The sequence below is a fragment of the Talpa occidentalis genome, unplaced genomic scaffold, assembly GCF_014898055.3.
Source record: "Talpa occidentalis isolate TD23 unplaced genomic scaffold, MPIMG_talOcc4v2.1, whole genome shotgun sequence".
NCBI lineage: Eukaryota > Metazoa > Chordata > Mammalia > Eulipotyphla > Talpidae > Talpa > Talpa occidentalis.
Window position 1 is genome coordinate 129,650,377 of NW_026555331.1, and position 24,513 is coordinate 129,674,889.

Genomic DNA, 24,513 nt, shown 5'->3' on the forward strand with positions numbered 1-24,513 from the left:
GAAATTTAATTAGAAATAACACTATATAAGGAATATCTTATTGATATACTTTGTGCTTACTTAATTTTTATTTCACTGGTTCACCAAACCATCGGAAATAATCATACACCAATGTGTTTGTGCACATTCATATTTATATGATTTTTACAATTATTTTTATTGACATAATGTTGGTTTGCAACACTGTGTATGACTTAGAAGTATAGGTTCACACCTCTTCACACCCACCACGACACCCACAGTCCTTTATGCCCTCTCTCCCCTTTGCTGCCTACTGCCACACTCACCCTCCAGTAGCCTCAGATGATTCTTTTTTCTTTTTTTTATTAATGATGTACCATTGTTTTACATCATTGTTATTATTTTGATAACATAGGATTTCTCTCCTTGGGTGTGATCATCGTAACTCTCCTACCACCAAAGAATAGTCTTATGCCACAGTCCGTTGTACTCCCAAGATGTTTTGAAATACCAGTAAGAAGGTACCACATTATGATAAATGAGCAGTTAGACACCTTTGTAAATTTGGGAAAATGTAATTCAGTTGAAGAACTTGTTTGATAATTCTCATGCCAAAGATACTGAAAATGTAATAAAGGAGAAAACCTGGAGGTTTTCACAGGATGGTGGCTTCATGAGGATAAGAGAGGGAAGAAGTGGTGGATATATTGAAAGGTCAGGGACTTGGGTGATTCACAAGTCATAAAGAGAGTGTCCCATTAGGAATCAGAACGAACCTATCAAATAGAAAACCAGGTTAGAACTGAGTGGGCCCTCCCGGTGTGCCTCCCGGTGGCACAGTGGTTGAGCGCTGGGTTGCAAAGCTGCCCGCGGCCTCTGCAGCGCTGGTTCGATCCCCGGCTGCTCCCGGCCACTGGAGGAGGGTCCCACATGGCATGCAGACCTGTCCTGCCGCCCGCTGCTCCCCTCAGCAGTGTACTTTGGTCCTTCTGCCTGTTCCGCTCCCTGCTCTGGCTCTGGTGAATTCTCTCACCCTCCCGCGCTTCTGACTGTACCCAGTGCTTGTATAAATAAATAAATAAATCTTTAAAAAAAAAAAAAGCTGTTTATTAAAAAAAAAAAAGAACTGAGTGGGGAGTCAAGGGAAGCTCCCTTGCATAGTAGGATGCATGATAAACAAAGTCTAACCTTCCTCCAAATCTCTCACCAATGGTTTGATTCTGAAAGAAGCTAAGCTACCTATCAACACTTAATCAGGACTCTGATGTATCCTTCCCTCAGCTACCAGTAAGAGTAACAGGAATATCTGGCAGAACAGAAAGAACTTTTATTCTGAGTGTTGGAGACGTGTCCTATTAGCTACTCGTAAACACTTTAATGAAATTCCATGTTCTCAGAAGAAATCATAGTATTAAAAGAAAACCAAGCAATTTATAAATATGTTGCCCCATTTTCATGACTAAAAATTTCCAGCATATCAGCTCATTATAATTCATTACTGTTGAGACCAAAATTATGGCCATCAAAACTATACCCATAAATATTTTCCATTGGGATGCCATTTGCTATGAATATATATTAACTTTTCTTCTCATAGTAATATTAAGATATTTGGCTTTTTCAAATACAGTGTATAAATACAGCATTATAGTGGCATTTTCCAGAGGCTACATCACATTAAATATCACAGTAGATTGAAGGCAAAGCACATGTGAGGTTATAAGCAGTTTAATCTTTTTTAAGTCAATTAACTGATTCAGGGAATTTTTTGTGAAATATAGATAATATAAAATTTACCATTTTAAGCATTTTTGATTGTACAATTTAGTGGCATTAGATATATTCATATTGTTGTACAGCCGTCAAATACCCTAAATGATTGGTATATTAAATTGTTGTCATACCCCCCAAGCCCTAGAAATTTGACTGAAAAATGGAGGCTACCAGAGGGAGATGGTATAGAGGGTAGGGAGCAAAGGGTGTATGAGGCTCAGTGGACTATGTGGAATATTATGGGTGCTTTGATTGTGTTGTGACATACACTTGGGGATGTCTGAATCTTATACCTCTAAATCATATAGTGTTGAAAACTAAACCACTTCAATAGAAAATAATAAATCTCTCAAAAATTAAAAAAGAAATACAGTGTCATAACAAATGTTTAATCATTGAAGCCCACCATGAGTTCCCAGGCAGAACTGGGGAACTGAACAGTGACGAGGACTTTGAGACATTATGTATACTATTTGTGTGAATAATTCTACAATAAAAAGGAGTGAATGATTCCTAAAAAAAAATAAATAAATTGTTGTCATAATATTGACTACTGTCCCCATGCATTATATTACATCCCCATGACTTATCTTTTTTATAGCTGAAAGTTTGTACCTCTTGATTCCTTTGACCCATTTCATCCACTGTATGTCTCCCCTTCCCTCTGGTAATCACCAACCTTGTCTGTTCTCTGTAAGTTTTGTCTTGTTTGTTCTTTTGTTTTGATAGTTAAATTCCACATATAAGTGAAATCACATGGTATTTATGTTTCTAGGTCTGACTTATTTCACTTAGCATAATACTCTCAAGGTCCATCAATGTTAACACAAATGGAAAAATTTCATTCTTTTTTATGGCTGCGTAGAATCCGTGTGTGTGTGTGTGTATGAGTGTGAGAGAGAGAAAGAGTAGGGAGAGAGAGAAGGAGGGGAGGAGGCATTGATGGACACTTAGGTATTGATGGAGTTATTGATGGACACTAAGTGATGAACACTTAGGTGGTTTCCACATCTTGACAATTGTTAATGCTACAGTGAATATATGGGTACATATATCTTTTTATATTAGTTTTTGTTTTCTTCTGGTAAGTAACCAAAAGTGGAATTGCTGGAGCATATAATACTTATATTAGCTTTGCTTGAGGATATTATCTTCAGGCATTTGAGGGGGCTTAGATTATACAGAGTTCATGCTGGAGTGTATATAAGAATTGCATTTGTCATGTTCTAAACACAAACTTAGAAGGTGGTCTAAAGATTAAGGAAAACTTAACAGAACCTGCCCTCATTTTTTCTTTTTGCTCCTCTGAGTTTCTTAGATGAGCAGCTGTCATCTAACTCTGGTCTTACATTCAGCCAGAATTGCTCCAACTCATGCCTATTGGCTGCTTTGTCCAAGAGAACTTGTGGTCCAACTACTATCTAGTTAAGAAAATGGACAAATAGGGCCTCCCTGGTGGCGCAGTGGTTGAGCACTGGGTTGCAAAGCTGCCCGCAGCCTCTGCAGCGCCGGTTCTATCCCCGGCTGCTCCCCGGCCACCTGAGGAGGGTCCCACATGGCGCGCAGACCTCTCCTGCCGCCCGCTGCTCCCCTCAGCAGTGTACTTCGGTCCTTCTGCCTGCTCTGCTCCCTGCTCTGGCTCTGGTGAATTCTCTCACCCTCCCGCACTTCTGACTGTACCCCAGTGCTTGTATAAATAAATAAATATTAAAAAAAAAAATGGACAAATAAAATCATTTGAACCTTTGGTCTTAAAAATTACCCTAATTGGATCTTTTTAGTGTAAAATAGTACAATAAATATTTTTAATATTTTAATTTCTGTTTAGTTATAAAAAAGCAACCAAACCAAAGTCTGTTGACAGAAAAGCTTGTTCATATCTGAATAAACATTTGAACTTTTCAAAAATTAACTTTCTATCATGTCAAAAATAAACTACATCTAAATTTTTTTTAGTCTAAAGTATCTTTGGATTGTTCACTGAAATTTTTATGTTATGATCCAATGATTTTAAACATTCTTCTCGTCGAAAGCTCACCCCCCCCCCAAAAAAATGTTATTTAAATCATTAAAAAATGCAGATTAAAGCGCCCAGACATTTTCATTTACAGCAATGAAAGGTGACAGCCCTTGAATCGATGTCATAAGTTGATTAATTACTTTCCAAATGTTACTAAAGATTCTGAATGAATAACAACTAATATTTAGGATCAAGTCTCCCTCACAATTCCTAAATGGGTTTTAATTTTCAGTGTTAGATGATCTTTATATCTGATTCATTTCTCTAACATCTTAAGACTGTTGATTTTATTGAAAAGAGCAGAATATCTGTTTCAATATGTTTTCCTTTTCCCTAAAGTTATTCTTTGAAAATTTCGATAAAACTGGTTTTGAAATAAAAATAATCAAATGCTGGAATTTTCCCTTAATAAAAGTTCATAGAGATGATGAATTATGTAAACATTCACTACAAGAGTCATGATTATGGAATCATTTAATTCCCAAATCCGCCTTGCTGATTACTTAGACATTCAGTGAGAATGGGCATTGTATTACCTCTAGTGAATTTTTATTCTTGTTATGCTCATTTCCTATTTTCCCATTACATGATTCCAAACTTTCACCAGTCTCACAATCCCTTGAATCTCTTTGACTCCCCTCATTCAATGTGCTATCTTCCTTTATAATTTAGGGGATAATCAGAAACACAGGTGGTTTCCATGTCATTCATTTTTACCTCCCAGCTTCTGTCTTAAATGATGAAATGATCTTTTAAATGTTTGATCTTGATCCCATTCATCCCCACATCTTGCAAGCCCTTACCCACATTGCTACTTTTCCTAGAAGTAAAGAAAACACGTATATCAGATATCCTGATAGGATCTTTAATACGCAGTTTCCTTAAATGTTCACTCCTAGTTTGGCCTTTTCCTTTAAATAAAGAATTCTTGAAAATAAATTTCTGATTCATTTTCTCTACTCTCATGTTCCGTAACTCATTCAACACTACCCCCACATTCCTTAGCTAATTCAACTCAAGCATCCACCCTGCACTCCCAGGAAAACATCCTCAGTCTAATCACTGTCAAATCTGGTGGAAACTTCATTTTTATTCCATTTGTCCTCTCTGAAATTTGGCACTGTACGTCTCATTCCTCCCTTCTTGAAATTTTTCCCTAAGTTGATAAAGTTGTCTTTTACCTTTAGATACTAAGTTTAGATTCTTTTCTTCTGTAAGGTTTTCTCCTTCCTGAACATCCACATGGATAATCTCACCTGCATGACTTCAAATGTACTGATGGTACTGTGATTCATAGCATGCTATCTGACTCCCTCTTTTCTGTAGATCACCAAACCTATGTTGTTATTTACCTTATAGACACTGCCACTTCACTGAGCAAAAGGTACCTTATTATTAATTGAACTATTATTTTTGCCCCCAAACTCTTCTCTGACTATTTCTCTTACCTTTATTTGTAATATCCTGTTATAGGCCTTTTTTAGCCATCCTTGACTTCTCAGTCTCTCCTATAACATAATTCATGTTTCATCGTCATATAAATATTATCTCTTTCATAGATGTCTAATAGAGTCTTTCTATCACACTGTCAGTCTTTGTTCTAAGTTACTCTTTCATGTGTTAATTCATTACTATTCGTCAGCAAGTCCTTGCCAAGTGCTTACACTGTAGTGGGAGAATCAGGTAAGTACATTATAGGACAAGATGATAAAAATCTAGATGAAGGGAAGACAGGTATGATGTATGAATACATGGAAGAGTTCCTAGTCCTTTAGTAGACAGTGAGAAAGTCATAAGATTTCCAAAAAGAATTGTTACCTAAGAAGACAATTGAAGAGAAAGTAAAAGTTACTCAGGTAAAGGTGAGGGCAAGAGTGTTCCATAAAGAGGGGTCCACATGTGCTAGGCCTAGAGTGGGAGAATACATGACTTGTTTCAAAGATTTAAAAAGGGGAGGCTATCTATAGCCAGGATGGCAAGACGCAAGATTGGCGAGTTAGGTAGAAGCCAAATCATTCATGCCTTTTAAACTGTGCTAAGGAGTTGAACTGTTTTTAAAACCGAAGGTGACATAATCAATCTGTCATCTGAGAAGGATGTGTCTGGAGAATGGATGATCAGGGCCAAGAATGGCAAGAGAAGACCAGGTAGAAAGTTGAAATAGTAATTCAACAAAAAGTGACACATCCCTCAACTATGGGTGGCAGTGGGAATAGAAGCATACAGACATATTTAAAACACCTCTGTGTGGGAGTCAAGGATGATGATTTGGAAATGTAGGGAATGTTACATCCTGAGATAGAATATAGAATGGGAAAGCAGTTTCACAGAGGTAGATAGAGGTGCAAAAGGAAATCTCATTCACCCTTGTCTCCCCAGCCTATTAGATTTGGTGTGCCAGTTGCACATCTGTTTCTCCTCGTTTTCTACGCTCCTTTCCCTGGAGGTCTTATCCAATCTCATGACTTTTCATACCATCAATATACAGACAGCCTCGGGCCTCCCCGGTGGCGCAGCGGTTGAGCACTGGGTTGCGAGGCTGCCTGGGGCCTCTGCGGCGCCGGTTCAATCCCCGGCTGCTCCCTGGCCACCGGAGGAGGGTCCCGCATGGCGCGAGGACGTCCCCTGCCGCCCGCTGCTCCCCTCGGCGGTGTGCTTCCGTCCTTCTGCCTACTCTGCTCCCCGCTCTGGCTCTGGTGAATTCTCTCGCCCTCCCGCGCTTCTGACTGTACCCAGTGCATGTGTGAACAAAGCAAACAAGCAAATAAATGAATAAATAAATAAAAGCATGCCTCTATTTAAAATATATATATATACAGACAACCTCTTAATTAAAATCTCTACTCCTGACCTTTCTCCTTAACGCCAAACCTCCAAACCTGGGAGAGGTTGTACCTTTGAAAAATTATCCAATTGCATACTCAGCAGTTCCCCTTGGGTGCTTAAAAAGTATCTCAGACCTGAAGAAAACTAATCTCCCCATCTTCACCCATCCCTACCAGTCATGCTTACCCTTCAGCTTCTCCATGTCAGTTACTGACAAAGCCATTCTTCGTGTTATAAAGGCTAAAATCCTTACAGTGTTCTTGACTCCTTTTTTTTTTCATATCTAATGCATTAGTAGTAAATCCTGTTATCTCTATTTTCAAAATATGGCTAGAAATCAGCCACCTCTCATCACTTATTCCTTCCTCTCTGATCCAGGTCACCTCCCAAATGACCTGACTTATCCACTTTTACCTTATCCCACCTTCCTGGCACCAAGACTCTTCTCCCACACCAAGCAGTTGACTCCTCTCAAAAGTAATCACTCCCTTGCTCAGCAACCTCAATGGCTCTTCACTTCATTCCAATAAATGACCAAGATTCACATTGGCCTGTGAGGCTCTGTGTGCTCTGATTCTTTATCCTTTCTGATATCATCTCCCAGTTTCCAAGATTTGGCCACTTTGCCATTCCTCAAACACATGAGACATATTCTCAGTCTTGCCTCAGCCCAGAATTATCTTTCCACATCTCAGATGTGAACACTCTCCTCTTTCAATACTTTCCTTAAAAGCCACCTTCCCAGTTTTTTAAAGCTACAGCCTCTCCCACCACCTTCCCGCTCACTGCTCTTGATCCTTCAACCTTGATTATTTTTGTTTTCATGCCACAGCACTCATCAACCCCTATTATGCTGCTTTATCAACTTAATTATTACGTGTGGAATTTTTTGTCTGGATCCACCTGCTAGAAAGTAAGTTCCACAAAAGCAGAAATGTTTGTTTTGTTGACTGGGGGAGGGACGCTAAGCACCTCACACAGAGTAGGGGTCTCAATAAATATTTGTCAAATTTGCTCTTAAAAAGCTGTTAGTCAGGGTCTTCCCGGTGGCGCAGCAGGTTGAGCGCAGTGCTGTGAAGCTGTCCACAGCCTCTGCAGCGTGGGTTCGATTCCCGGCCGGCCAAGGAGATTCCCACATGCGCAGCAGACCTTTCCTGTCTCACCCACTGCTCCCCTCAGCAGTGTATATCAGTCCGTCTGCCTGTTCTGCTCCCCGCTCTGTCTCTGGTGAATCCTCTCACCCTCCTGTGCTTCTGGCCTTTAAAAAAAAAAGAAAGAAACCCAAGTGTTTAAAAAAAAAAAAAAAAGCTGTTAGTCATATAAAACTGGTGCTGGAGAGATGAATTTCTGGACTCTCTGGAGATAAAGAGATGAAGATACAGATCTGTATGTCTTCACTCTTCACTGTTGTTAACCATCTTCTATTTCCTGGACAGATGTTAGGTTGTGTCCTCTGGCCTCTGGCTCCTTTTCATCCCATCCACCCACCACACTGTCACCAGTTAGCACATATATAGATATAAGCAGATCTTCGTCTCTGGCTTAAAAGCTCCCAGTGACTCTCCACTACAGTAAAGTGTAGACATCTGGACTTACAGGGCTTTCTATGATGTGGCTGTCACCTAACCTTACAGTTTTATCCACATTCAGTTCATACGGCCTTTGTAATAATTAGTTTCCTCAGCAACTGGCACATTCTTCCCAAGGTGCCTGTGTGAGTCCTCTGTGTCCAAAGTATCCTTCCTCTGCCTCGCTGTGCCTGAACAACTCCAACTCACCTGGCAAGACCAAGCTCCCATAATATCTACACTCTGAAGTCTTCCTTGGCACTGTCTGTTTCTGCCACAGTTAGGTCTTCCCGTGTGTTCCTATAGCAATCTGTACCTGTCTTTATAGCACTACCCAGAGAGTGGTAGGACAGACACTAGATCTGCTAGCCTGTGGGTGACACCTAAACAATTGAAAAGTTTTTCTCTAAATGCCTTGTCCTTTCTGTTTCTCTCTCCCTCTCAAACACATATACCCTCCATATAGACACATACACACAACTACCCGAGTTAAGTTTTCCTTGAATTGATCAATTATATAAACACAGTCCTGAGCACAGTTGTTTTTAAGTTGTCCTAACCTTTTGGTTTATTGATTTTGTAGCATCCAGAATGTTTACTGAGTTTAGAAATTGGATTCTGTACTTCTGTACTGATCTTCTATACGGTTCTATTTTCATGAGAGTGGCTTAGCTTTATTTTCTCCTTATTTAGAAGTACTTAAGATTTCTGTGCAAAGTTTTCTTTGGGTCTTTATTCTCTAAGTGCGTATTAATCTCAACATGAGAATATTCATTCTCTTTTAATTATTCTTACACTATTAGAATTGCATTAAGTTCACCTAAGGAATCCACATCTATGCAAAATATGGCCAGGTTTGACTATATTGTTCATTCACAGTGTTGCTGTGATTCTGAAAATTTTCTCTACTTTTCCTGAAAAAGAAAATGTCTCATACTGACAAAATTCACCTTCATAAAGGTCTGCAGTTTATTCCACTGCCAGAGAATCTACTTGCTAGCCTTAATGCCAAGAAAATTCATCCAAAGAACTAAGTAAAAATTGTGTTGCAGAGACCACCCTCCTTGTTTGCTACTCAGTATTTCAGAGTCAGGACCCGATCTTTGGCACCCTTGTACTTCTCTTTGTCATCTGTTTTCATGGATGCTGACCCCTTCTTTCTTTATGTGACAACCACTGTGAAAAGAATGGTATCCACTCACCACCACATTCCTCTGCAGTCATTTAATCACTGCTTCAAGTAACATCAGAGGACATCAATAAGTTGTATAAACCCATACCTGAGCACAATTCCTTGTATTTGGAATTTACCATGCCTTATGCTGAAGACATTTTCAAACACTAAGTAAGGGAAATGTCTGATTCATTAGTGAGTAATGTACCAGCTTCCTCTTCAAATTGTCTCCCTTCAGTGGTTCACATTCTGACTGTTCAGTCAGGTCTATCCTGCCAAAACCCTGAATTTGAATGCAACTGGAAAAGATTGCTAGGCTTATTTTAGCTTGTGTATTTAGATATTTTTCAAGTGTGATTTTTGGCATTCATACTATTCAGTGCTCCTGGATTAATTGAATAAAATCTGGTTGCTTTTCTGTGCATTCTGAACTATAAAATTACATCTATCCATTAGGCTGAAAAATATTTTTAAGTACTTTACTAGTACTTCAAGCATCTTAGCACTTTCCTAATATTGGGGAAGTTTAACCTTTACATTTTCATGGGCAACAACAAAGCATTCTTCCTTGACCCACACCTTATTAATGAGACAAAAGCCTGTCCATCAATCAGGACTTTGACAGTTCAGTGTCTTTTCTGAACAGGACTGTATGATATGCACAATGATAAAACAAATATCCATTTATTATTCTTTCCCAGAAGTTGAATACTCTCAGCCATTCTTAAAAGGAATAGATATTTACTATCAGATTATGAATTTTTGAGTGATATTCTTGAGAATATAATGGAATTCTGTCCTTTTTATCTTTAATCTTACCATATCAGAATTGAACAGTGATCTCAGTCATATGCTACATCTAGAAAATGCATAATGGGCTTTTTCTTATGCTAAGATTTCAACTTTTAAAACGTTTATTGAAAGAAGAAAGGCTGCAGTATTGGATAAGAATCTGAATAAAAGTACTGTTTACATCTCTTTCAAAGAAACATTTGTGTAATAATCAAGAATCAGTTTTTAGAGCAGCCCCAGGGAATATTAATTATAACACATGGAAATTATTTTTGTATACACATTAAACTTATTTTCTCCTATCTCTGCCTATGTATGAAATTTTAATGTTTGTTTATTATAAATAAAGTTTGAAAATCTAAGAATACTTTTTGTTTCATAAAATTCATGTTAATGACAGACTATCATATATATATAAATAAATTTTTTCCACAGCTCGCAAACATTTTCCTTGATTTTTAGTTTAAAAAAAATCTATATTCCTCAATCCCTTTCACGTAGTTATGTGTGCCTTCACCTGATGTTTAAAACTGTCTTTAGAGAAAAAGGTTACTCTACTAATCATGCTTTGAGAACAGCATGTTTTAGATATATATAGCAGAAAACATAAAGAAAAAAATTTTGTGCAGTTTTGCAGTGGAAACACACACATTGGGATAGAATACTGTCCTACTCCAACAGATAAATAAGTTTAACCAAAATCTTTTTCAATCTGTTTTCTGTTAGTGTAAAAGGTGATAGTTACCGTAGTTTTCCCCATTTGCTTGATATTGGATTGTCACATAAAATGCATCCATGGGACATACAAAATTTTTTTCTAATATTCAAAAATGTTTTAATTAATTGATTTGTTGAGGTAACATTAGTTTATATTACTGTATGTGATTCAGAGGAATGGGTTCACACCTCCTCCTCAGATGTGCATCACCACACACCATCCACACCAGAGCACCCATGTCCCCTTATCATATATGCCTCCACCTTTACTGGCCTCAATTCTGCAGTCATTTCTTGACTTTATTTGGGTTTAGTTCCATCTGTTCCTTTATTTTGTTTCTTGAAGATATGGAACATATACAAGATGGAGTACTACACAGTTATTAATAAAAGAGATATACTGCCATTTGCAACAAAATGGATGGAATTGGAAGGGATTTTCATAAGTGATATTCAAATGTATTTAGGTATCCTTTATCTTTATGTATCAAATGTCAGTGAGGGTATGTGTTTACTCTTTATTTTTATTTTTTTATTTTGGTATAGAAGAACTGGGGTGTAGACCAGAGGTGCAACGGGTGAGAGGATTCACCAGAGACAGAGCGGGGAGCAGAACAGACGTATTTACTGAAATACACTGCTAAGGGGAGCAATAGGTGATGCAGGAGAGGTCTCATGCATGGGGGTTAGCTCCCTGGCCCGTGGATTGAACTCAAGCCACAGCAATGATAGCGCTGAGACTTAACCCCTACACCACAAGGGAGGCCCTGTGTTTACTCTTTAAAGGAGTAAAGTAATGGTTCCTTATTTGTTGTTCTCCCTCGGTATGAGAGGACCTTACTGTGATCTTTGCCTTGGAGAGCAGCTTAAGAAGGACTTATAGAACTTGAAACAGGTTTAGAGGAAAACCACAAGATGGCCAAAGGGTGGGAAAATAATAAATAACACTATTTAAACCATTGACAAGAGGGCTAAGGTGATGAAACACTCACCAAGTATTTGGAGTGGTCTCACCTAGCAGACTGTGCCAAATTCCTCATTTTTCACAGGGACAGGCTAAAACATTTGCTGCTTGGGCTACTAAGCATAGTAGCTCAATTTGTTGAATGCCAGTGTGTGCTGCACAATTAAATGCCAGTGCCTCATAATATATTTCTGATCTTCATGGCCAACCCACAAGATGTATCCTTGTTTTAGATGAAGAAACTGATACTCAGAATCAGAGGTATATAAATAATAAAGCCTAGATTCACATCACATTGATTTCTATCTAACACCAAAACTCATTTCTCTCCACTAGACTCCACCTCTTCCCCAAAAGAGAGAGCTATATGAGCTGTTGTTAAGCAAACTGGTCTCCAAATATTAGACATAAAACTGACTCACTGGTATTTTGAATCATTTAAATGTGACGATACAAAAGAGCAGTTGGATGTGCTGAAAAATCCTGAAGATTCCTTCCGTCCTTTGACTTTCTGTTCAAAATTATAATCAAAGTAGTGTCTATGTTAAAAGGGATTTTTGATATGGCATATTGTTTGATCTTTCTAAAATCAGTTTAGACTCTTGATGATCATAGCATCCAGTGTTAATCTTTAGTCATAAGAATCAAATGTTCAACAAAGCATGTTTTAAAATCTGCTTTTTAGCAGCCTGGTCCATTCATTCACTGTCAATTTTGGCCATAAGCATTTATCTTGCTATCTTCAAATCTATGTATTGTACATTTTTTGAAAGTAGAAACTCTCAGTACCTAGATAAGTACACAATGTGTGCTCATTGATTAATATTGTGTCATGTGACTCTTCATAAACAATGAGTGTTCATAAATACAGAACATTAAGTGTCATCAAGAGTCTCCTATTAGAATTTCTTTCCTTAAGTTTGACTTTATGGGCCTACATTTAAAGTTAATGGAAATAATATAAATGGAGCGAGGGCTAAAAAATTTTCTCAAGATTTCACCCTGGCAAGTTCTCCTGGATATTTAGCCTTGACTGTTTTTATGGCTGCAATTTCCTTAAATATGGGGCCTCGGCCATTTTCCATCATCATAAATCCCCTTTATATTCTTAAAAGCAGGATTGAAATGTTTTCTAGTTTTTATAGCTTGACTCTTCACTTAGATACATTATTTCTATCTTGAGATTATGTTATGTAAATATTATAGACAAATTTGAAATAATGTAGCAGGAAAAAAACTATTATACTACCTCTGAAATACTTTTTCTAAATGCAAAGTGAGATAATTAAAGTAATTATCAAATAAATAAAGAAACCATTTTGTAACAATTACTTGAATATTTTGAAGTTTCTTTTATGCATTTAGCTTTGTGTTTGAACTCTCAGGTTTATAGTATCTTCGGGCATTGTTTAGTCAAGATTTTTCAGAAGCAAGAAATAAAAAGAATCACAGTGATGCTACTAATGAAAAAAAAATAAGAAAAGAAAAAATATACTGGGTCCCATTAGCTAATACATAATGGATACAGATGGACGAACAATAACATCAAGAACCTGCCTTTCTCCATGTGTGGAATCTTGTGCCATTTGGGTCAGTTTCATGCTCAGGCATAGTGATTATCACTCTGAAATACTGTCAGACACTCCTTTTTAGTGCTTATGATCTCTCAGGAGGGAGGTCCTCTCCAATATCCATATTAAATCTCCCATAAAGGCGCTCATTAACCTTCTTTTGGTTACGTGCTTACTCCTGACCAAGCACTGTATCTACAGAGTTCATTAAAATGTTTGTAAGTCCACCCGTGGTATGGAAGTTAGGCCATGTGATTGACAGCCCCACCAGGTAGGAAAGTGAGTTTTCACAAGAGTTGCCAATAAAAGAGAAAGTGAGCGATAGGCTGGTTAAAGCAGATTTTTACTGAAGTTTTCTATCTTTCGAATAAAAATCTTTTCTAAGAAATGCAAATAATTTGAAACAGTTCAAATAAGCTTTTTTTTTTTTTTTAATGAAGTACTGTTGTTTTACATCCTTGTTAATTTTTCTCCCCTTCAGATGTGGTCATGATTGCTCTCCCACAACCAAAGTATCCCTAGTGCTCCTCCATAATAGAAATGCATGCGTGAAAACTATATTATATGTTTATTACATTCAGATAATATTTTCTTTGACTATCTGTTTTGTCATCTGAAAACAGGAATAATGTTCAGTTTCTAAGAAATGATGTAATTGACATTATCTTGTACACTACCAACTACTAGTTATTTAATTATAAAATACTAGGATTTCTAAGAAAACAAAGTTCATCCTTATAAAGTTGGGAAAGCCTCTTTCTTACAAAATGTTTTCCATTACAGCTACTGTTGTTCTTTCTGAAAAATATGAATTTTTTTTTAATTTTGAATACAATACACAAATGCTTTGCCATAGGATTTTGTTGATGATCGTACAATGATGATGACGGTAGTGGTGGTGACAGGCAAAGGTAGCTTACTCAATAAATGTTTAGAGAATTCAGTGTACTGCTAGATACCTAGGGAATGAAAAGACCAAGTAAACTAGTCTGATGAAAAAACTGGAGGCAGATAGATAGTAGACAGGGTGTTATGATTAGGCTGAAATTTGTAGCAAACAGAGCAGTCCTCTTTAAAGGAAATACCACTAAATACCGGTAGTTTATGACTGTGATGCCATTGATATAATCACTCCCCGGAAGTGTTTTTGCCAGTGAAATTATCTTAACTATCAACTGAAAAGAAATAAAAAAAATGTTTTATAGATGATTCATTTTCACCTGCTATGTGCACATTTTAAGAGAATGAATTAGTCAGTCTGTTTGAATCATCTTTATGTGTTCCTTTTAGTGGGGAACTCAAAGTTGGTTAAATGGTTAGCACTATTTCAGAAAGAAAAAAAAGCAGAAACAATAAAAAAGGCAGTCTATACTGAAATCCTAATCCAAACACATCCTAGGAATAAATGTACTAAAACAAAAATATAAGAAAATTGAAAGTATTCCTGGAGTCACTACAGATATAAATATTAAAATTGTCCAATCTGGCAGATTATATCGATGAAAAGAAAGCAATATATGCCAACTCAATGGCATTGGAGTAAAATGTAACTGTAGAAAAACATTCTCAGTTATAAACATTCTCATATTAGAGAATAAAAAACATTCTCATATTAGAGTTGAAAAATACTTTTGAGTTTGTAAGTCCAACCCAGGAGTATACTTATAAATATTTAATAACCATCCCTGACAATTGTTTTTCTTTTTGTTCTATTGGCCAGTTTTGATGGTGTAAATGTTGCCATAATGGCCAATTTAAGTATCAAGACAGGTCACTGAATGGGAATTAGGAAGAGATACACATACTAGGTTGTCTGCTTGTGCCAAAAGCCTCTGGCATAAGACTATTTCACTGCAATAGCTTACAAATAAGAAAGTAGTTGAGACCAAAGGATTTAGGTGCTTTGCTTTGGTCATATGACTAATTTGCTGTACTGCCACAACGAAATCTCATTTTTCCTCCATGCTGTGACTCAGCATCATAAATGCATTGTGAGGAAAACATCATGATTGATTAACAAGAACTCCTAACTTCCCTAGCCTGATCAAGCTTTCCTTCAGGGATGCCCATTAACCTTTCCACAGGAAGTTGCTACTGTGATCTGTGTGTTTGCCTTCTATTCTGAGATCTCATTGACACCTGGAAAGTGTTTTATTCATTTATGTGTCTTCAGCACTCTGCGTAATATCTGAAATATAGTAGATGCTCAAAAAACATTGAAGGTATGAACAGACTATAATAGAGAACATTTTTTGACCTACTGTGTGTCAGGCACTGTTCTTAATGGTTTCTATGCCTTGACTCATTGATCCTCGAGAGTCGTTATAATTAAGGTAGGTGCTGTAATCACTCCCATATTTCTGAAGAAAAAGTAAAGACTCTGAGAAGTTATTTGCCCAAGATTATACAGACAAGGGTTTCAAACCCTGTATTCTGTCTTCAGAGCCTGTGCACTTGACCCTTCAGCTATCATACAATAACTACTATTGTTATCAGGGTACACTGCTCAGCAACAAATACTTCCAAAAGATCTCCCTCCATTTTTTAAGAACAACAGACAGTTCTTAGAAAAGATCTAGTCTCACCAACACACATCTTTGTTAATGGGGAAGGAATGTAATTAATTGAAATGATCAAGGAAATGGGGCGTTTAAGGTTTCTCATTATCTGAGGATTAAATAGAAACCCGTGTTTTAATTTAAAATCCTGTTGTTGACAGAGAGTCCTAGGTGTTCGTTTTTTTGCTTGCTTGTTTGTTTAAAAAAATTAGCCTTTCTTTGATTTTTTCAGTCTGAAAATGTCATCACCATTTGCTTTCAAGAGATGTAGGAGTCTGGGTTACTCCCTCCATGGGTATTCTACAAGGCTTTTTCCTTAAATGGGAAAAATAACCTTCCTGATGGTTTTCTTGTGATTTTCCATCTCATCAATTAGGATGACAAAAAAAAAAAAAAAAAAAAAAAACCATGAATAGTACATTTGCATGTTTTCTTAGATTCTAGTTATTTGAGGTTCAGTACAAGGAGTGACTAGTGTATTAAGCTTGAGCTATGGAACCTTGTTTTGTAATATAATTTATTGTAATGACTCAGATTTTTTATTTTTTAAAAAAAAGCAAGATCATTTTGAAGGCTCCTCCAAAAAATCTAGCAGGGAAAAAAAAGTCATTCATCCTCCACACTACTTTAATAGGCATCAGCTAAGATGCAAATTGGTTGTAATGCGTTTTTTTCCCCCTTATGGCGGTAATGGTTCATTAATTTTCTTCCTTTATTATTTTTCCTAGGGAAAATACAGTAATAAATTGTGTATTAGGCTAATGTTCCCAATTTTTGAAGATATATTGATACCATGTTGAGAAGTACATTTATTTTTCCACAAAATATATTCTGGAAGGTTTAGATACATAGTTCCAGTTTGTTTGCAGCTTGTATTTGTCAGCTTGTCCCCAATCCTTCTTTTCTTTGACTCCTTGTCGTACCCCTAGTGACACCAAAAGTTTTCTCATACAGTGAGAATGATATATAAACAGTGCAGATTATATATAAAAGTAACAAGTACAGTACCCTATATCTATGTTGATATGTGCTATATTACACTATAACAAAGTACTTTCAAAGATGAGATCTCATTTTGATATATAAGATATTTCTGTGAGGATATTGGACACTGGTACTCAGAGACAGATGAATTGCCCGAAGTCACACAGCTAGAGAGAGAAAGGGCCAGAACTGGAACTTTGATTATCCACTGTGTGCTCTAGTACCTTTACCTTGGGAAGATGCTTCAGTCCTAGTGAAGCATTTAAGAGCACAGAGTCCTGGCAGACGTGAAACTCAATCCTGTTCTAACTGTGTGACTTCTGGCAAGATTGCTCATCTAACAATGGAGAATAATACTACTTCCTACTTCACAGGGTGTTTATGAAGAGTAAATCAGAGAGTTTAACAGAATGCCTGGCACATGGTAAGCACTCAATACATGTTATTGTTATTTTTGTTATTATGTGGTTTATACTTCTTCCAATTCTTTACCTTAATGAAACTTGGCTTAGCTATGTGATTCAACTATAACTCTCTAGCCTTCAAAGCCTGAATCTCCAGTCAACCTTTATTTGGATCCTGTAAATCATTAACCTTATGCCTTTGTTTTCTTTCATAGCTCAGGAATGGGAAGAGGAAGTCAAAATACGGTGTGTCTTATTTTACAGGCGCCTTCAGAGCTACTAAGCAGTCCTTTCTTTGATTTCTTGCTGACCTCAGTTTGCATGCCCTCCTGTAGCTATTCTAAACAAACCTCCTCCTCCACCCTAAAGTCTCTCCTCTGTATCCATCACTTTCATCCTATGGGCATATACCCTAATTCGTTTTTAGAACATTACCATCATATGCCATGTACCCCTTCAGTGTCCCTGGATGTATATCTGACTTCTGCTCTTCCTCTCTCAAAGATAGTGACATTTCTCATGCTCTAGGCTTTTGTTCCTTTGGAATATTTCTCCAAAAATTTTTGCCCTTTTATCTCTGGTTTCCCTAGTGTACTAGCCTCAACTAATTTCAGTTTTGCCATGTGTTCTCTTCTGCTTCTATATATTTTCACAAACTGCTCTACCCACAAGGATTTTCCATTCCTCATCCTCCTTCAGAACTCAGCTCTAGCATCATTTCTCGTCTGGTTTGGCTGCCCTTCCTATGCTTTCCCATTGATGTCTGTCAGCCCATTGCTTCTACCAAGTGACTGTGAGCTTCACAAGCAAAGGCATCATGCCTCAATATTCTTATTGCTTAATTGTTCTTCACTCCTTTATTCAACATATTTAGTACCTACTGCATTCTAGGCTCTATGCCAGATACTTGGAATAGAATGATGAGCCAAACAGACATGGTCATTGCTCTCCAGGACTCAGCACAGTGAACTGAGCCCTATTTCTCCGTCATAATGCCCCATGCCTACTTCTCTTTATGCTTTTATCTACTGGCCTGTGCTTTGCAGGGTGTTATAATGCTGTATGTCATAGTAATTTGCATTTGTGTATTATTTCTCAACCATATGTACATTCTCTGGAAGATAGGAATCATTCCCATTTCCCATAGTGCAAGTTCAGAGTTATGTACATACTGTTGTGATTTTTGTAGACTTGTGGTTATTCTTTAACATAATTACAATGCATGTCTGTTTTTAAAGGTCCCCCAAATTATGTTTTTGTTTTTGTTTTTGTTTTTTTGTGGGACCCTCGCCGGTGGCCGGGGAACGAACCAGCGCTGCAGAGGCTGCGGGCAGCCTCGCAGCCCAGCGCTCAACCGCTGTGCCGTCAGGGGAGACCCCCAAATTATGTTTTTTAAAAGGACTATTTAATTTCTATTCATAAATACTCTAAATAGAATTTAGTTTTATAACCTACACACCTTAAGTTTTGTGTGTGTGATTTTGTTCTTTTCATTATGGTAACATTGGTTTACAGCACTGTTTATGATTTAGAGGAAAAGGTTGACATCTGTTCAGATGTGTCACCATACCACACGTACCAAGCTTCTCCAAAGAAGGCACACCTTAAGTTTTTAAAAATTGGATAATAATTCCACTCATGCTTCCTAGTAGAAATACTGTCCATATGTATATTATACAATTTTAAAATGTTATTATTTTTACTAAATAACTTTTGACTTGGTAATGAAAAATAGGTTGTTTTCTCTGAGAAATAATTCTAGGACTTTAGTTCCAAAGATTATATTTTATTTTAAAAGTTTTCAACTTGCTGTTTTTTATGTTCCCAGATCTGACATTAAGGTAAGCATTTGTCTATTCAAAACAATAGGTCAACAATAGCCAAATTATAACCATACCTTTCCACTGCACACAAAATCCTATAAACAGCATGTGATCATATTGCTTCTAGAATTTAGGATTGTTTTCTTCCAAAAGGAAGCTAAATTTAGCCTAGTAATTCTGCATGCTCCCAAGAAAACAATGCCTGCTGTGATTTCTAGAATAAATGAATCTGAACCACAATTCTTTACTTGATTAACTGAGAAAGTTTGAATATCAGCCTAGTCATTAACCACAGATATTGAACCACATTAAAGCAACCAGCAAGGGGTTAAGAAAGAATTTGCTATTGTTTCTGACTTCACTGCTGAATAATTCTAACTTAGTTTCTGTGTCCTTAATACAGAACATTGTTTGCATCTCATAACGATTCTCTAAAATTACTTGTTCATGGTTGGAGTTCTAAAATTAAGCTATGTGGAGTCATGTCCAACTGCACAATGCATCTTTATGTGAAACCAGCTCGAGTTTTTTTGTTTTCACTCAATGTAAAAGTTTCAGTTAGGAAACTTTGCTTCTAATAGTTTAACTGGTATCATTCTTTTAGCTGTTTCTTCGTTTCTAATGACAACTAAACGGCTCTTGCCTTGAATGTGTTTTGGCAGATTAACTTCTCACCATGAAAACCCCTGCTGTGCTTGCACCTGTCATCCTTGTGCTTCTGTTTACCTTGGTACAGAAGAGCAATGGGGAGTGCAAAGAAGCACTGGTAAAGTCCGAGATGAATGTGAACATGAAGTATCAGCTTCCCAACTTCACTGCGCAAACACCCATCCAGAATGTTGTTTTACACAAGCACCACATTTACGTCGGTGCTATTAACTACATATATGTTTTAAATGACAACAATCTTCAGAAAGTTGCTGAGTACAAGACTGGGCCTGTGCTAGAACACCCAGATTGTATTCCTTGTCAGAACTGCAGCCACAAAACCAATTCATCAGGTGGCATTTGGAAAGATAATATCAACATGGCTCTGCTTATTGACACATACTATGATGACCAGCTCATTAGCTGCGGCAGTGTTCACAGAGGGACCTGCCAGCGACACGTGCTTCCACCTGGCAACACTGCTGACATACAGTCGGAGGTTCACTGCATGTACTCTCCACAGGCAGATGAAGATCCGAGCCAGTGTCCTGACTGTGTGGTGAGCGCCCTGGGAACCAAAGTCCTCCTGTCTGAAAAGGACAGGTTCATCAACTTCTTCGTGGGCAATACTATAAATTCTTCCTACCTTCCAGATCATTCATTGCATTCAATATCAGTGAGAAGACTAAAGGAAACACAAGATGGTTTTAAGTTTTTAACAGATCAGTCGTATATCGATGTTCTACCTGAGTTCCGAGATTCTTACCCCATTAAGTACATCCACGCCTTTGAAAGCAACCATTTTATTTACTTTTTGACAGTCCAGCGGGAAACTCTAGACGCTCAGACTTTTCACACAAGAATAATCAGATTCTGTTCTGTAGACTCTGGGCTGCATTCCTACATGGAAATGCCACTGGAGTGTATTCTCACAGAAAAGAGAAGAAAGAGAGCCACAAGGGAAGAAATGTTTAATATTCTCCAAGCTGCGTACGTCAGTAAGCCTGGTGCCCATCTTGCTAAACAAATAGGAGCCAACCTGAATGATGACATTCTCTACGGGGTGTTTGCACAAAGCAAGCCAGATTCTGCTGAACCAATGAATCGCTCGGCTGTCTGTGCTTTCCCCATCAAATACATTAATGAGTTCTTCAACAAGATTGTCAACAAAAACAATGTAAGGTGTCTCCAGCATTTTTATGGACCGAACCATGAACACTGCTTTAATAGGGTAAGTCACACAGGTTCCCATTTCACAATTTATGAGATATAAATCAGACTACATAGCAGTCTAGAAAAAGAATAGCAACGATTTTTCTGTGCTTGGTAAACATTCTTTATCCAAAATATTGCCAGTTCTTTCCAATAAAATTTAGAAATTGAATCTCCACTTAAAAGTAAAATCATAAATAGTTAAGAGGTAAGTAAAAGAAAAAATAAAATGTTTTGACAAGTTGGATTTGCACTTTTGCCAGCACTTCAGATTATTAAATTTATCTCTTATATAAACTTTAGTAACATCAGATTTACACAAAGTTTAACAAATCACAACCCCTGTAAAACATGATTATTGATATTCTAATAGAGTCTTTACAACATTTAGAATAAGACACTTAAGATAATTTGTGGCTCTGAGGGCTTTTTCCTTATGAGTTCCCATTTGCTCATAAGCATTGCTTAAGGAAACTTAATCAAAAATAAACAAACAAAAATCTCTTTTAAGATGTTGGTAAATAAATCATTTTTTAAATGAACTGATAGGCTTCTCTAAATCAGAAACTAGAGGGAAATTTTTGGTTCCTGGATCCTTTCTTTGCATCTTGACTTCATTCACTGACTTCCTTCTTGAATAGACATGTGTCTACCAAGTTCTCACCTGATTGATATTTGATATATCAATTGATATTTGATCAATTATAGTTTGTACTTGCATGAAATGACATTTCCCCTGAAGGTATTAGGGAAACCCTTTGTGACTTTGATTCAGTACAGTATTATTACAGCTAAGCTATACCCAGAAGATTCATCTTGCCAGTCATCAGATGGCCTAATGCCAGAGAAAGAGCACTAAATTGGGAGTCCATTGTGGCCTTTCTTGGTTTAGACCCAGATTTGAACATATGGACCTCGTGATGCCGCCTAACATAATGACCACTAGTGATCATAATCTGGTAACAAGTGTAGATTTTCTAATGACAGTTTGACTCTGGAAATGTATATTCAGTTATGCTAGCAGTTTTCAATCTAAGTAATAAAGGTGATCATTGAAAGTGGAACATTAAACATGACAGTGATGGAAGAAAGTGTATAATTTGCTAAGATGTACCAAGGACATAAGAACTCATAAACATTTGCTTCACTTTTGTTGAAATGTCTGTGATACTATCCCAGATGTAAACTCCAAGTAACTTTTTATAAAGCTAGAAAAATAATTATGAGAAAATGAATTTACCTTTTAGTGAACTAAAGACATACCTTCTGTCCTTCTCTCTCCAATTTTTATGAATAAACATAATAACAATATATATATATATATGTCAAGTAAGACTAACTTTTCTTTGTGTATACCTAATAAGTGTTGCAAACTCTGTACAAAACAATGGAATGTCTTAGCCCCTTTTTTTCACTAGAAAATACAGAAGAATGATAGGAACAAAAGGACTTTCAGAAACCTGGAATTAGGAAATAAAAGTGGAATATTAGTAGCATTCCAGAGATAACAGTTTTCTTGTATTCAATAAATTACTTCACAAACACAAGTTCTTAAATGGTCTATTAGGAATTCCTCAGAGGTCTTTAGAGCGTGACTTTACTATTTAAATCTTGTTTTGTTAAACATTTTAAAAAGACTATACTTTATGAGAATATATTGATATCTCATTACTTTTATCTTGTACATTTCAGTCCCAGGTGTAAAAGTACTTATCGGATCTAGAAAGTTTCGAAACACATCTGAACTTTATCCTACCTTTTTGACTTTTTTAATGTTCCAAGGGTAACAAAAAGGCAGGATTATCCAATGAAATTTAGGTCAGCTTATTGCCCAGGAAAAATACCCAAAATATACCAGCCACACCTGAAACCATTATCACTCCCATCACAAAAATTCTTGTGGGAAACAAGATGGAACTTGCCAACATAGTCTTCTCACAAGGGAAGCCAACTTTTGCACTGGCCAAATTCCGTAAAGACAAATACCTTCAAGCCTTTTCTTACTTATTTGCCTGTTTATCTTCTCTGGTTACTAAAGATTAAAATTCTTACAAGAATGAGACTATCCACATTCTCAGTTTTCATATAGCTGTTCCACAGAAAGACCTCAGATTGTTTTAATAATCACCATATAGTCATTTCCCACCTTCATCTTCAAATGAAGATACCCAGAGCCATTACTCACAAAAACAGAGTGTTTGCATGATCAAACCAGTTTGAAAAGCAATAAGATGACTCCATTCTGTCTTGGCAGGCTTCTAACAATTTCTTGGAACTGAGTTTTTATTTTAGCATAAAGTTTGGTGAATAAGCACACATGTTGTAGTTTTCTCATTAACTTCTCTAATCAATCAGATCTTTATGGGGGCACTGTTAATGTGCTCTGTGCACAAGGCTACTAGGAAAGATGCAGCAGTAACTTTCCACTGAGGATTTCTTCCCAGTCCTCAATTTGTGAACACAGCCATAGGAGGGGTTTTCCTTGAGCTCCCTGCCTTGTGTTAAAAGAGTTTGTATCACAGAGAAAGAGATTACAAAGAGAGTCTTTTATACCCTAGGCATCCAGCAGGTGTATCAGGACTGACTTGCTTATTTAAGATCACATATTATGCTGCCTTCCATTCTCACATATTATGAAACGCATGTATAAGCATCTTCTCATATTGATGACATCACTAACACACTTTTGAACCATACAATAGTTTCCAGGGCATATCACCTTCACCTGTCAGTCATTTGTGCTTCCCAACTCTGTGATTCTACCTTTGATGCTGTTTCTAGAAACTGAGCCACAGGTACCCATTCATGTAACATTAGGACTGGTTATATAATTTTCTATGTTGCTTTTAAAAGTGCTTCTTAAAGGTTTGTTTATCGTGACTTCCACCAGCTAAAATTATGAGATTATATACCCACAAATAATTACTAAATCTGTATTAAATATCTTTACCTCCTTTTTTACCCATTCATAAGTGGGCCTCTATAAGCATACTAAATCAGTATTGACTGAAGTTGCTCTAAGTTAATACATATTACCCAAACAGTACATTATTATTAAAAATAAATTAATTGAGAAAATGCCCCATAATATGGAGAATTTGTACAGTCCTACATTTAGGGAGGGGGAAAAAAACTTCACCTTGTATTTAGGGATAAACAGTACTAAAAAGTCAGTTAATTTTAAGCACATTAACTGAAATCTCCAATGGTATAAGCGATTTATTAGCATGATAATTATTCTAAGAAAAAAAATTACACCACTAATAGACCATTTAAGAATTTGTGTTTGTGAAGTAATTTATTGAATACAAGAAAACTGTTATCTCTGGAATGCTGCTAATATTCCATTTTTATTTCCTAATTCCAGGTTTCTGAAAGTCCTTTTGTTCCTTTCATTCTTCTGTATTTTCTAGTGAAGAAAAGGGGCCCAATCTCCTACAAGTAAGAATCAATATTGAACAAGGGAATTTTTTTAAATCCCAAAATCAGCAAAGATCCTGATCCCTAAATTATAGTGT

General features: G+C 36.8%; 1 protein-coding gene across 3 annotated transcripts in view; it reads left to right on the forward strand.

Annotated features, from left to right (window-relative positions):
• The window catches only part of MET (MET proto-oncogene, receptor tyrosine kinase), a 101,292-nt gene that overhangs the window by 7,791 nt on the left and 68,988 nt on the right, over positions 1–24,513 (forward strand). Inside the window, exons 2-3 of one of the 3 annotated variants that reach the window (XM_037512075.2) lie at positions 17,283–17,332; positions 19,798–21,014. In XM_037512075.2, coding sequence (XP_037367972.1) covers positions 19,812–21,014 — 1,203 coding nt within the window. In that variant the 5' untranslated portion in view covers positions 17,283–17,332; positions 19,798–19,811. Of the gene's footprint in view, positions 1–7,474; positions 7,494–17,282; positions 17,333–19,797; positions 21,015–24,513 lie in introns of those variants that run through there. The other 2 variants (XM_054692579.1, XM_037512068.2) reach the window with 2 other exon arrangements.